The 14751-nt window shown below is 53.2% G+C and overlaps 5 protein-coding genes; 4 read left to right on the forward strand and 1 right to left on the reverse strand.

Moving 5' to 3' along the window:
- Nucleotides 1–71: 71 nt before the first annotated feature.
- On the forward strand, nt 72–1557 carry RCC_08604 (related to alcohol/sorbitol dehydrogenase; the record flags this gene model as incomplete). XM_023773853.1 has 6 exons in its annotated part: nt 72–186; nt 242–520; nt 664–837; nt 912–1079; nt 1138–1219; nt 1287–1557. The coding sequence occupies 6 exons, from the start codon at nt 72–74 to the stop codon at nt 1555–1557; spliced, it is 1089 nt and encodes a 362-aa protein (XP_023629621.1).
- A 975-nt stretch (nt 1558–2532) lies between these two features.
- On the forward strand, nt 2533–3424 carry RCC_08605 (uncharacterized protein; the record flags this gene model as incomplete). XM_023773854.1 has 2 exons in its annotated part: nt 2533–2755; nt 2817–3424. 2 exons carry the CDS (start codon nt 2533–2535, stop codon nt 3422–3424), a joined length of 831 nt encoding a protein of 276 aa, XP_023629622.1.
- A 593-nt stretch (nt 3425–4017) lies between these two features.
- On the forward strand, nt 4018–7374 carry RCC_08606 (uncharacterized protein; the record flags this gene model as incomplete). XM_023773855.1 has 2 exons in its annotated part: nt 4018–6611; nt 6669–7374. The coding sequence occupies 2 exons, from the start codon at nt 4018–4020 to the stop codon at nt 7372–7374; spliced, it is 3300 nt and encodes a 1099-aa protein (XP_023629623.1).
- Nucleotides 7375–8602: 1228 nt separating this feature from the next.
- Nucleotides 8603–11130, forward strand: RCC_08607 (related to ADAM family of metalloprotease ADM-B; the record flags this gene model as incomplete). XM_023773856.1 has 2 exons in its annotated part: nt 8603–10702; nt 10756–11130. 2 exons carry the CDS (start codon nt 8603–8605, stop codon nt 11128–11130), a joined length of 2475 nt encoding a protein of 824 aa, XP_023629624.1.
- Nucleotides 11131–11523: 393 nt separating this feature from the next.
- On the reverse strand, nt 11524–13633 carry RCC_08608 (acetyl-CoA synthetase; the record flags this gene model as incomplete). XM_023773857.1 has 3 exons in its annotated part: nt 11524–12249; nt 12302–13493; nt 13548–13633. 3 exons carry the CDS (start codon nt 13631–13633, stop codon nt 11524–11526), a joined length of 2004 nt encoding a protein of 667 aa, XP_023629625.1.
- Between the last annotated feature and the right edge of the window lie 1118 nt (nt 13634–14751).

The following is a 14751-nucleotide window of genomic DNA, read 5'->3' on the forward strand; positions in this document are numbered from 1 at the left end:
TCTCATCGTTGGCCATTCTCAATTGCTCATACACCTTCTCCAACAACGCCTTCAACCGATCGCTGTACACCATGGCTGCCACCATGAAGGCTGTTCGATTCCATGGGAAAGAAAGTCTCAAGTATGAAGACATCCCGATCCCAAAATGCGGGAAAGGCCAGGTGATGGTTAAACCTGCGTGGTGTGGTGTGTCTATCGTTATACCAGAGCCATATGACGTTGCGTTGGCTAATCTTGATAGGAATTTGCGGAAGTGATTTACACGAGTACCTAGGAGGTCCATCACTCTGTCCTTCGGAGAAACCCCATCCAATCACTGGAGAGACGGTACCTTTGACGTTCGGTCACGAATTCTCCGGCGTCATCGAGGAGGTAGGTGAAGGGGTTTCTGACAGGTTCAAAGTCGGGAGCAGAGTTGTAGTGGCACCCATCATCTTTGACGGAGACTGTGGCGCCTGCGAGGAAGGACTTGTCAACTGTTGTTGGCAGAATGGATTCATCGGTCTATCCGGTGGCGGCGGTGAGTACGTTTGAATTTCGAGGGCACCGAGATTGCAGTATCGCTTTGATGTTTGTTGATCTGAGTGGTGGAAAGAACCGCCATCCATATGAAGGAATCCTTACGAGATTCGTTCCCCGGCTGACCTTAGATTATCCTCCTAGGCGGCCTTTCGGAGCATCTTGTGGTGCCAGAGTATGCACTGTATAACTGTCCCGATAATGTTGGGCTCGACACCGCAGCGTTGGTAGAACCTCTCGCGGTGGGCTGGCACGCGGTGAACTCCAGCCCGTTTAAATCTTCCGACACAGCGCTGATTCTGGGAGGTGGGCCGATTGGTGAGTAACAGAGCAAAACTGGCGCCTCGCCAATGCTCCATCGAGGCGTTTGCTGATGTCGTTATCCTCTATAGGATTAGCTGTTGTTCAGGCACTCCGGGCGCGAGGATGCCCACAGATCATCGTTTCCGAGGTTTCTGGAATGAGAAAGCAGTACGCAAAAGACTTCGGTGCCCACGTTGTGCTAGACCCTACAAAGGACGATATCGTTGCGCGGTGTATGGAGTTGACGAAGAACAAAGGTACGCTTTTCTCTCCGTCGGAATGGTCCATGTAAAGAGCTGACATGCTCGTGGCTAGGAGTGGATGTGACCTTTGATGCAGCGGGAGTCCAAACGGGTCTTGACCAAGCCATCAACTCTCTCAAGGCGAGAGGGACCCAGTAAGTTTTGATCCGAAGAAGATACATTTGCGAAGAGTGAACGTCTGACTCCCTCTTCTTTCCATAGCGTCAACATCGCAATTTGGGAAAAGCGCGCGACATTTATGCCCAATGAGCTTGTCTTCAAAGAGAGAAGCTATCTGGGTGTTGCCACCTACGTGCAAAAGGACTTTCAAGAAGTAATTGATGCATTGTCTGATGGCAGACTAGACATGGCCAGCAAAATGGTCACGAAGAGGATCGAAATGGATCAAGTGCTGGAAGAGGGATTCCTCACTTTGATCCATGACAAGGACAATCAAGTGAAGATTCTTGTCCGAGGCAGTGGTGAGGTTTGAATGTACGGGTCAGATGGTTGAGAAAGGTGTTGGAGTTGTGGAAGGTGGGATTCGAAGTTGAGGTCGATGGAGATCGTATGAGGTTGAGATTGAAGAAGAATGAGAGAGACCCATCAAGGTCGCGCCATCATTGTGCAGACTATACGTATTGCCTCGAAGAAACGTGAAGCGTGACGACCTTACTCTTATGCCCGGCGGCGACATTCCGCGAGTRTTGCTGATCCAGCGTCTCTTGGCATCGGAAGCCATTCCTGCCTAGTACACGTCGCCATGACACTGGAAGAGATGGAAGGCTGTCCCTGCGACGCATTATCACATGGAAAAGGTAGGTATGCTCTTGAGAGCAGGAACAGGGATGCTTTGGAGTCTGCGATACCTTACACGTCGCCAGGGCACTGGACGAGATGGAAGGCTGTACCTGCGACGCATTATCACATGGAAAAGGACGGTAAAGGTATGCTCTTTAGAGCAGGAGCAGGGATGCTTTGGAATTTGCGATACACGCCGAGTAACAGCCAGAATTTCATCATCCTCCCGTCCTCCTCGCGRGCTCGACCAACCAACAAAGGTCACACGCAGGGTACAGAGAGGACTGGCATCACGCACCCCAGAATTGTGGCTGAGAACACTCGAAACCTGGCGCAGGGCAGTGGGCGTACATAATGATCAAAAGGTAAGGTAAGGATGATGAAAGATCCTGGGGAACGACCTGCATTCGATCGGCGAGGCTGTGTGGCTTGTGGCTTGGTAGTCCGAAGAGAAAGTTGGCGACGGCGATCAACAAAGCGCCGTGAAGTCTCGAAAATGACGTCCACTCATTAAACCCTCCCGTCTCTATAGGCCAGACAACCACCCCCGTGCGACGGACAGTTTAAACAAGCCCTTTACACCGCATTCCCCAGCCGTTTTGCTTCTTGTTCCTCGTTACAACCACCACACCTCTCCCAGCCACTACACCACCCATCACCGCTCACCATGGGTCTCATCAAGGGCGGCTTCATGCGCCTGACGGCCACCTTCATCTACTTTTTGGCCTTTCTCGCGTCCGCCGTGATTCTTGGCATCTACGCGTACTTCCTGTCTGTCCTGGCAGACCGCAATGTTCGCATCCTGCCTCGTTGGAAGGCCGTCACCGGCATGTCTGGTGGAGGTGCCTTGTTCGCGCTCATTGCTGTTCTCTTTACATGTTGCTTGGGTGGTATGTACCTTATCTGAATCGCAAACTCAAAATCGTCGCGTACTGATTTCATTCCCTCCAGGAATCACCTTCTTCGGCTTCATCGCAATTGTCATTGACATTGCTCTCGTTGGCGCCTTCATCGCCATCGCCATCTTGACGCGCAGTGCCACAGGATCTTGCCGCACCAACTACTTCAACACTCCCCTCGGACTCACTGCGTCCAGCAGCTTCAACGATGAAGTCACCTACGCAGTTTCGGGAAAAACAGCCTGCGGCTTGAACAAAGCTGCATTCGCATGCTCAATCATCGGCGCATTCCTCTTCCTCATCGCAGCCGCCTTCCAGGTCCTCCTCATTCGCTCCCACAAGAAGGAGAAGCGTTACGGTCCTTCGCCATCCAACAATTACACGTCTGGCACTGGCAAGCGTAACTTCTGGCAGAGAAAGCCCAAGCACGACCAGACTCTCTCTCGTGATGCAGAGATGGGAACTACTGGCGCACCAGTCGGTGGCCTCGCTGCCCCCACTCAGGACATCCGTCCCAGCTACGAGACCGGCACTACGGTTGGCAACGCCAATGTCTATGATACCAGCAAGGCCGATGGCACCCACGCCGGTTACTACACACAGCCTCAGGGAACTGGTGTCAACCCTTACGGCCAGACTGGAACTGCCACCAATTATTAGATTGATTTGAATGATCACGACGATGACTGCAAGTAGATACCCACATGTTACGAATCCAGCGTGAGCGCGCGAAAGGATGGAAGACACGTCTTTCAAGGAGATGATAAACAGTAATCTTTAATACTATTAATCAAACCACTTCTCAAATCACTTCTCAAACGTTCCGTTCGTGGCATCACTCTCATGTGCATTGTCTAGATTCTTAATGTCGTTCTCCTGCGTCACGCGGCACAATACGCGCACTCCGGCAGCTGAAAGGTGTTGATGCCCTCTGTAGCATACCTACAGCTTTCATGCCGTTTGCGGCTTCTTTGCTCCCAAGGCTTGTCGAGCATCTTTCGACTCACCAGATCTGATGAAAAGGGCAATGTACAGTCGTTACCTAGCCAACACAGCGCAATTCAGCGACCTTCTTCGCGAAATTTGAACACATCGGACCCCCATGTTCTGAGGCAGAAGTTCAAGGACACGAAAGACGCTTTCCGAAGCACGTGCCAGCGCAGCTCACCTAAGCACCTTGCTTCAAGCTTTGGTTTTGGCTACAAGAAACATCTTCGGGCCAATATTGTGCATCGTGCATTGCTCCTCTTCGAATGCGCGCACTCGCACGCCAGAGCACTCGCCTGGCCACTATTCGTCAACCTTCTCAATCACGTGGTCGTCATGCAGCGGAGCAACTCCGTAGCTTCAACAGGACAGCGCATTCAGCAAACGAATCTCGCGGACCCAACGGGAATCCAGACCATGAGACCCGCACAGAGAATCGCAAAGACAGGGAGGAAATTCAAGCTCGCGAAGATGAAGTCGCTGCGCCAACAGCGGAGAGCGAATTGGGAGAGGCAAGGGCCGGCAACAGCTCAAGCCGCAAGTTGGGCGTGGAGAAGACACGGCGTCAGCGAGTGAAGGACATGAATAACGTACCGAAGCCTCCGCCAATTCCAAGTTGGTTCCTGAACCACAATGTCAAGTTCCAGGTGGAGTCTGCCTCGCCGAATCGCTCGGCGAAGAATGCGCAAGTCCTGCGATGTGTTGATCGGCAGACTGGCCATACGCTCTTCTTGCTGCCGTGGTATGAGGCGTGGCCTGTGCCAGATRCAGATGGAAGTGCATCTGCTGAGAAGAAGAAGCAAATAGACCGGGGCTTCTTTGACAACAAATTCGCGTCCCAACCTGAACCGACGACTCCTTCCAAATCGCGATCTGTGCCCACATCATCACCGCCGTCAAAAGATGATGTTGAGGAGCCAACCCCTCACAACCTAATACGATGGGCAGTCCTCGAAGCAGAAACCGGCATTCGAGCAGGTTTCACTGCTGCAGCTCGTGCTCAGCCTGCTTCTTCCCATGCAGCCTCCAAAGTAGACATATCGCTACTCTCAGACCCTGATACCCATGATCAGCTCGATGACTTGGTGGAAGATCTTGCGGCCCTGACGCAGGCTGATATAATACGGCTCGATGCAAATGATCTCTCGGACCTGACTGCGGACTATGTTGGCAAAGGCTCGGATGTTCCAGGAWCTTTCTCGGCATTGGGATATGATGTCTTCGATGGCTATACATCCTCTCCAAACCGCCCCGGTCGGAATTTGGAGGAGGATGAGGAAATGGACGAAATGGAAGAAGGCGAAGAAGATGAAGATGATGTTCACAGCACGGGCGGATTCAATGCCACACCCTTCAATGGCCTAGATGGTCTGAGAAAAGCACTGTTCGAGAATCGCCATGGTCTCGACAAGGCATTGGGAAGGATCAACGTTTCTGGAATCTCACTGGGGCCGGCTCACATGGCAAGGATAGGGCCTTTGGGCTTTGGGAGCCAGCTACGATCCATGGAGTCGTCGAATTCGGACGGATCGAAACCCTGGGATAGCGATAAGCTGGCCGCGTTGCTCGACAGTCTCCTTGATGCTCCCAAGTCGAAGAGGTTAATACCCGAGTCACAGCAGCAGGAAGGGTTGCGCCGCAAGCTGCCAAAGCTGATTGGGAGCGGRAAGGAGCAGATTGACAATAACATCCCGACGGAAGAAGCCCTAGCAGACCAAGCCCTCTGGAGATCATGGCGATCTAGTCCTTTTTGGCAACCCGATGTGGCAGGTCTGCTAGCAGGCCATGTTGTACGGTCAAAAGACTTGCCTTTGGAGCTAGAAGGGCACGACGGCCAAGTTCCCAATATTTCGGGTACATCACAGAGAACAATCGTCCATATCCGAGATCTCAAGGATATCTGTAACTCACGAATTGGCGATGTCATTGTACACAAGCTTGTTCGTGTTGTCCAGAAGCGAAGACGAGCAGGCGAAGAGATCCTCATTGTCGGCACGTCCGCTCAAGACGTGGTGGGCGGTACATTCGCCGGCTTCTCGCAGTCCACAGATGACTTTCCATTCCGGACGATCAATGTGCCTGCTTTTGACATGACTAGAATGGAACAATCGCAGTTCAAGATCGATGCCGCCAAAATTGAGCCGAACGCGAACCCTACCTACCACAGAATCTTGGAGATCAATTTGCGACATCTAGAAAGTATGTTGAGACGCCTCAGGCCTGGAGATCCTGTAGATCTCTTCACAGAGACAGCACAGCGTCAGCTGCGTTTAGCGGGGTCCCAGATCCTAAGCCAAAAAGTGCTATCGCATGACCATGTGCAACGACTCCTGCTTACCGCCATCGGATTGAGCCAAACGCATGCACCGGCGGAGACGGTCAGTGCAGGCCACATTGGCCTGGCTGTTCTAATCACTGGGCAGGCAGACCGCAATGCCCGTGCTTGGACCTCCTACAGCTACGGCAAAGAGGAAAGACAGGACGTTGCCGAATCGAAAGATCGACTGGAAACTGCAAACTCCGGGGTGRACAAGGCCAAGGCGAGAATTGATCAGCTGGCAAGGACCTGTAATTCYCACGAAACCAGACTCCTGGCCGGTGTGGTTGATCCTCAAAATATCAAGACTGGATTTGGGCAAGTCCACGCACCGCCCGAGACGATTGAGTCCCTGAAAACGATGACCTCGCTATCGCTGCTGCGACCGGAGGCTTTCAAGTATGGTGTTCTAGCTGCCGATAGGCTTCCTGGTCTCATGCTATACGGACCTCCTGGCACGGGCAAAACGCTTCTTGCTAGAGCCGTCGCAAAAGAAAGCAAGGCGACCGTGCTGGAGGTCAGCGGGGCTCATATCTACGAGAAGTGAGTGTCATTTTTCCACTTTCAAATACATTGACACTTTACTAACACTCACTGCAGATATGTCGGAGAAGGCGAGAAGATGGTGCGAGCGGTATTCAGTTTAGCCAAGAAGCTTTCACCATGCATTGTGTTCATCGACGAAGCTGATGCGATATTCGGAAGCCGCGGCAATGCCGGTAACAAGAACACCCACCGAGAGATCATCAACCAATTCCTGAGAGAGTGGGATGGAATGGAGATGGCCAACGTTTTCATCATGGTTGCCAGTAATCGACCCTTTGACCTCGACGACGCTGTTTTGCGACGACTGCCTCGAAGGATACTGGTGGATCTCCCCGTGGCGAAGGACAGAGAATCTATATTGAAGATTCACCTCCGTGAGGAAGCACTTGACGAGACTGTCAAGCTGACGGAACTCGCGGAGCAGACTCCCCTATACTCCGGTTCCGATCTCAAAAACCTCTGTGTCTCTGCAGCCCTGGCCTGCGTAAGAGAGGAGAACGATCTAATGAACAGCAAGCAAGACGACAAGGACTTCCAACTTCCTGAGAAGCGAACACTTTCAGGACGGCATTTCGAAAAGGCAATCAAGGAAATCAGTGCGAGCATTTCCGAGGACATGTCGTCTTTGACGGCTATTCGGAAGTTTGATGAGCAGTATGGTGAGAGGAGGGGCAGGAGGAAGAAGGCTGCTTATGGATTTGGGATGGGAGATGCGGGGGTTGATGAGAGTTCTGCGAGGGTGAGGCCGCCGGAGAGGTGATGATGGTGATAGAGATAGAGAGATGGTTGCTATTCATGAGAGTATGATTGATACCTACCTGTCTTTAGACATGATACTCCAGCGGGTTTCTCTCAGCGTCGCTACGGCTTACTTTGGCGTGACATTCACCTCGCTACTTATCGGGACTTTACTGGTCTTGTCTAGTTCACTCCGGTGTATCATCCTGGCTAGTCTGTGAGATACTAACTTCTTTCTGTGTTACTCCGTACGATCGCTTCGCCTTCTTTTTCCCCGAGCAGCTCAAGGTAGGGGATTTTTTTTTCTTTTCTGCGAGAACGGCGTGCATACGACCGAACGACGCGTACTCACTCCTGCTGCCATTGGTCGTCCCTATGTATAGTCACTCGTGACCGATACGGATTTTCTGTAAAAGGTTGCAATCTATCCGAGAGATGATACCTAGATGTGGACGCCCCTAAAATGTCTCACATGCCGTGACTTTGTGACGAACTGTCCAACACTCAGTGCACAATTGGGACGGATATAGGAAGAAAGCCTCCGCTCAAGGGCCGCGGAGGAGGGCGTGTACGCAACGCAATGCTTGGCTGTGGAGCATGGCTCGCTGGGCGCTGCAAGTGGCAAAGTTGACATGCCGATGCGATGCTGTGACATGCTGATTGTTGCTGCTGCGGCTGCGGCGGCGGTGTTGGGTCAGCATCATGCGAAAAGGGCACAAAGAGCGCTGACATTGACGGAAATATGGACTGTACATATATGTAGGTACAGAGGAATGGCAGGTCGCGAGGATCAGCAGTCGCCATAGGGATTTGGCAAGGGAGCCAAAGTTGGAAACGACGTGCAGGTACGCAATGGTCGTCAGGTGGTTGTGGCGGAGCCGTTTCCCTTTTTTTGCTTGGTCGACGGGAGAGCAACCGTTCGACGCATGGTTTGGTCGTATGGGCGTCAGGACTACGACAACCTACGGTACCGCTCTACTCCGGACCTACCTACCTCTGCTGTATACATTGCACCAACTCTACCGTCTCGCGCTCGCTCGTTTGCTCGGTCCTCTCCCTTGATCTTCCGTTTTGTTAGACACTTCGATCTTTTACATACAATACCTTCAACCAGTACAGCTCGTTGGTCGCGAACCTCCCTGTCGGGCTCTCTCAGGAACCACTTCCGCCTACTACCGAATTCCCAACTGCGCCGGGTCTGCTGAAGCCACATAGACCTCGATTCCRACTCAAAGCACGCCCACGCGGCCATGCGTGCGGTCCCGCTGCATCTTCTCTGGCTTGCTGCGACTGCCCTTGTCTCGCCGCTCGTAAGCGCCAGCTCCAGCGTCCGGGAACCCCTGGGCGCCCTCTCGACCGTGCAGAATGCGACAATTCACACGTACAACCACCGCGTGACGGCTTTGTCAGAGTTTGACCTCACATTTAATCTTCGCAACGATTTGCAAGTCAAGTTGCGCTTGGAGCCCAACCATGACATTCTGGGCGCGGATTCGACCGTRACATTTTTGGCTGAGGATGGAAGCGTGGCGCGGACGGAAAGCGTGGATAGACTGCAGCATAAAGTGTACAGAGGAACGGCATATGTGCAGCGATCGAAGAGAGGGAACGATGACTGGAGGGAAGTGGGATGGGCTCGGGTGACGGTCACGCGAGATGGAAAGAGTCCTGTCTTTGCAGGCGCATTTGTGGTGAACAGAGACCACCATCATATACAAACGGCGACGAACTACAGACGAACGAAACATCGACAGGATCCGGAGATTGAGGAGAGCTATGGTGGCGATGAGTACATGGTTGTATGGAGGGATTCCGACGTGGCCAAGGATGGATATGGTCATCAAGATCTGCGTCGAAATGTTGACGGTGGCGCCGCTACCTGTCTCTCCGATAGTCTGACCTTCAACTCGGACGCCGATCATCCTGTTTATGCAGGCATGAGGAAGCGCTCGGAGCAATCCTATGGCTTCATGGACTTTAGCAACCTTTTCAAACGCCAGATCGATGGGACTACCACTGGCAACGGCGCATCCGGAAACCTGCTGGCCAGCATCGGACAGKTCCAAGGTTGTCCGACCACTCGCAAGGTAGCCCTGATGGGTATCGCCACTGACTGTACTTACTTGTCCTCTTTCCAAGGGAACGAGTCGGCTGTAAGGGAGAACATTCTAGACGTGGTCAACTCAGCATCGGCAGTCTACGAGCGTACCTTTCAGATCTCGCTCGCCCTGCAGAATCTCACCATATCGCCTGCGAATTGCCCTGGTACGCCTGCCGCTGCGACGCAATGGAATCAGGCATGTTCTGACTCGGTTGACATCTCGGCCCGCCTGAACATGTTTTCATCTTGGCGGGGCGCCCAATCTGATACGAACGCATACTGGACGCTCCTCAGCACGTGTACCACTTCTTCCGCGGTTGGTCTCGCATGGCTTGGCCAAGTCTGTGTGGGTACCTCTTTMACCACTAATGGATCCGTCACTGGAGATGGTGCCTCTTCCGGCACTGGCAGCGAGACAGTCTCGGGCGCGAACGTTGTCATTAGGACGAATGGCGCCAACGAGTGGCAAATCCTGGCTCATGAGACAGGCCATACTTTTGGCGCTGTCCACGATTGCACAACAACCTCATGTCAAGACACTGCCTTTGTCCAATCGCAACAGTGCTGTCAATACAGCGCAACATCTTGTGACGCCGGTGGTCGATTTCTCATGGACCCCACCTCATCTGAAGGGGTAGAAGACTTCAGTCCATGCTCCATCGGAAACATCTGCAGCGGACTAGCCCGCAATTCTGTCAACGGTCAGTGTTTAGTAGATAACCGCGGAGTCACTACCATCAGCAGACAACAGTGCGGCAACGGTATTGTAGAGCCCGGTGAGGATTGCGACTGTGGTGGTGCGGAGGGCTGCTCAGACAACACGTGCTGCGATGCCACGACATGCAAGTTCACCCAGGGCTCCGTCTGCGATGACGCGAACGAAGACTGCTGTAAGAGCTGTCAATTCGCGTCCAGCGGCACTGTCTGCCGCAGCAGCACCGGTCAGTGCGATCCTCAGGAGGTTTGCACGGGTACCACGTCCTCATGCCCAGACGATCAGACCGAAAAGGATGGAACGAAATGTGGAGATGGTGATTTGAAATGTGCTTCAGGGCAATGTACAAGCCGAGACAACGAGTGCAAGGTCCGCATGGGAAGCTACACTCAAGGCAACGATACGTATGCTTGTGGAAACTCAGGCTGCACCGTTAGCTGTGCCAGTCCAGAGTTTGGTTTCAACACTTGTCTAGGGTTGCAACAGAACTTCCTAGATGGTATACCATGCGGAGGCGGCGGAAGTTGTCAAAACGTAAGTCATAACCGCATATTCAACTACTCCCTCTCGCTAACCTTCCATCACAGGGTCTATGTAAAGGCTCGACTTTTGGCGGCGAAGTCAAGTCCTGGATCGACGAGCACAAAAACATAGTCATTGGTGTTGCCTCGGCAGTTGGCRGTCTCCTCCTCATCGCTGTTTTCAGCTGCATCGTCAGCTGTTGCAGACGTCGGAAGACGACCCGACGACGAGTCCCCAGTCCACCCAATGTTCCTCCTCCTGGTGGGTGGCAAGGCTGGAACGATGGCTCCCGATCCAACCCACAGATGTCGCAGCACGCTGCTGTACCACAACATCCTAGTCAAGGATGGTTTGATCAGAACCAAGGGAATCAGTGGGCGCCGCCACCCGCACCTCCGCCGGTGTATAATCAGAGGGGAGGCAGTACGAGATATGCTTAATCTGTGAACCGTGCATCTGGGATGGAGCTTTTACTTTGTATTTTTGGCGAAATTCTCCTTTTTCTGAAGAGAGGGTGCAAATATTTAACGAGTGATGAATCGTATTAGATCTGGCGAGACTGTATAATCAGTCAGGATATGTAGATGGTCATGTGTTTGGACACAGAACTGTCGATAATTTCGAGGACTTGATTCTTCTTGTTGTCGTTGTGCAATTCACTCCAACTCAGTCGGCAGTTCCAACGCGGCATGGTTCAAATGACTTAATCGATGACCTAGAATGACAACGTGGCAGACGATGGATTCAGTAACAGACTGGTTCATTCCTCCGGGAACTATGAAAAAGTCGACTTGCAGTGGTATATCCCAAATAAAAAATCACAAGATCCGCTACTACTTCTTGCCCTCCTTGACTGTCTCGATGATCTTATCCACCACGGACGGGTCTGCGAGGGTAGAAGTATCACCGAGCTGGTCCTCCTCGCCCGCAAGGATCTTTCTCAGAATACGACGCATAATCTTTCCAGAACGAGTCTTGGGCAAATCTGGAATGATGAAAATCGCCTTGGGAGCAGCGAATGGTCCAATGGATTTCCGCACTTGCAGAATGAGGTCTTTCTTGAGTTGGTCGTTGATGTCGTGTCCGTCTTTGATGGATACGAAAGCGTTGACGGCCTGGCCGGTGAGTTCGTCGTTGATCCCGACAACGGCGGCCTCTCCGACTGCGGAGTGCTCGATGAGTGCGGCTTCGATCTCGGCTGTGCTGAGACGGTGGCCGGAGACGTTGACGACGTCGTCGACACGGCCGCGGATCCAATAGTAGCCCTCGGAGTCTCGTGCTGCTCCGTCACCCGTGAAGTAGTATCCCTTGTAGACGTTCAGGTAGGTGTCCATATATCTCTTGTGTGCGCCGTAGACCGTACGGGCCATTGATGGCCATGCCTGCTTGAAGGCGAGCACACCCTCGACATCGTTGCCATTGAGCTCCTCGCCGCTGACTGGGTCGATGATCGCGGGCTCGACGCCGAAGAAAGGTAGAGATGCCGAACCGGGCTTCGTGGGAGTAACACCTCCGAGAGGAGTGATGACGTGAGAGCCGGTCTCGGTTTGCCAGTATGTCTGTGGTTTTGTTAGTACAATGCTTTCTCTTGGTTTGGCGGGTGCAACTAACGTCCACAATGTGTGCCTCCTCCTTTCCGACAATCTCGTGGTACCATTTCCAAACCTCTTTAGCAATGGGCTCGCCGACGGAGCCGAGGACACGAAGGCTCTTCATCTGGGCCTTGACATGCTCGTCTCCTGCACGCTTGAGTAGACGTAGCGCAGTTGGTGCCACGTAGAATTGGGTAACTTCGTACTTTTCGCAAATGTCCCAGTACCTGCTGAAGTCGGGGTATGCTGGAGTGCCCTCGAATACAACAGTGGCAACACCAAGAACCAATGGAGCGTATACGACGTAGGTGTGGCCTGTGATCCAGCCAACATCACCACCGCAGAAGAACTTGTCATTCTCGTGGATGTCAAAGACGTATTTACCAGTTGCTGCGGCCCCGAGAAGGTAGCCTGCGGTCGTATGCATGACACCCTTTGGCTTTCCAGTCGATCCAGAAGTGTAGAGCAAGAATAGAGGGTCCTCGGAGCTCATGCTCTCTGGTGGGTAGTACGCTGGCCACTTCTCCATTTCCTCGTGCCACCAGTAGTCTCGTCCCTCGGTCCATGGCACCTCTGCACCGGTGCGTTGGTAGACAAGGCAGTGGGTGACGTTGGGGCACTGCTTCAAAGCATCGTCGACAATCTTCTTGGTGCCGATGAGCTTGCCTCCACGCTTGCCCTCGTCTGAGGTGATGACCACCTTGGAACTGGCATCGATGATTCGATCGCGGAGCGAGTCGGCACTGAATCCAGCAAAGACAACAGAATGAACTGCACCAATACGCGTGCAAGCCAAGAAAGCGACCAATGCCTCTGGAATCATGGGCAAGTACAGGGCAACAGTGTCGCCCTTTTGCACGCCCATTTGTTTGAGCACCCAAGAAAGCCTGGACACCTCACGCAGGAGCTCGCCATAGGTGATGGTGCGGCCCTCGCCCTTTTCGTCAGCCTCGTAGATGATGGCTGGCTTGTCGGGATTCTTGATCGCATGGCGATCCACACAGTTGTATGATGCATTGAGCCTTCCCTCGGTGAACCAGGCGGTGTCGCCGCCAGCTAGAGTTCCTGAGCGAACGGTCTGGAAATCGCGCTCCCAGGTGAGGAGATCGCGTGCCATTTTCCCCCAGAACTTGTCAGGCTCAGCGATGGACTCCTTGTACATTTGCTTGTACTCATCCATGGACCCGATATGAGGGCTCTTTGGGTGCTTTCTGGAGGATCGTCAGTGGAGCCGCAGACAATGGCAGCTTTCGGCTATGGCTTACTTTAAGAGTGCCTCTGGGACATGGTATGTCTCCGCATTGGAGGACTCTGGAATGCCATTTGGCGGTTGAGTGTTGCCTTCTGACATGGTTGCTGGGATGCCTGTGACTGCAAGAGTGAGGTTTTTGCAGAAACGGAGGGAGGAAGGTGGTGAAGAGGTATCAAGAGAGGTTAAAAAACAACAGAGCGCGATGCGGTAATGCAGATGTGATAAGAGGCTGACTCCGCGAGAGCTTAGCAGTCTTCCGGTGATGCTGAGTGGAGTAGCCGACTCTGGTGTTCAGTCGCGTTTCCGAGGATATGTCGCGATGACCTAGTCTGGACCCACTACACAGCGATCCAGTGTGCGCTGCAATTTCCAACAGCAGTCCAGAGCAGCAATTGCTGTGCGGTGGTGGAAGAGCTTCTCGGTACCGTGGGCGATCGCGGGGCAGCGGGGCTCAGATGCAGTCCAAGTGCTCGGCTTGGTATCCGTTCGACCGCTGATCGAGACGCGGCGCAAAAAAGGCCTCCGCTTGGACGGCAACAAGGAGAACAGATGTTGATACAGCACTTCATCAGGCCGAGCAATGGCGTACGCCCAGCCAGCCCAGATGTGCGGTTGCATTTTGATGGTTGCTTTTCGCGAATCGCGACAGTCACGCGTTGAATTGCGTATGTCTTTGGATCTTGCCCCTGTCAGCAGCTTCCACAGAGGGCCCCTTRGCGTCTCTGTGCCTTTGCGGGCAACCCATCGGGTGCAGCTTGATACAGCGATGAGAGAGCGTTGACAGAAGGTGCAGGATGAAGTACCATGAGCAAGGCCGCTGGATGTCCATAAAGCCCAGGGCGTGCCACAGCAGGTCTCATCCATGCAGATGCAGATGGCCGTCGCCGAGTACGGACGTGAGCACGAGCCACGAGCAGCTTCAGCATGTGATGGCCGTGACCATGACAGGAATTCACGAGAATGAAAATCTTGTGGCGTAGATCGAGTCGTGTTGTGTGTACCTCACCTTCATCAATCCAATACGGGCGAACCCAAGACTATGGCAGCCGCATCTCATCCCCTGCTGAGGTTGCGTGAGGATTGGCTCCATGTCCTCTCAATAATCTAAGGCAGGTGACGGGAGGAGCCGAATTGGCGAAGCCGAACCCCTGGCAACACTGTTCTACGATAGCATGGGTCCTGTCGAGTCGCTATGCGCGTCTCGAGAACCACGATTG

Source organism: Ramularia collo-cygni, assembly GCF_900074925.1.
Source record: "Ramularia collo-cygni strain URUG2 genome assembly, contig: RCC_scaffold14, whole genome shotgun sequence".
Classification (NCBI taxonomy): Eukaryota; Fungi; Ascomycota; class Dothideomycetes; order Mycosphaerellales; family Mycosphaerellaceae; genus Ramularia; species Ramularia collo-cygni.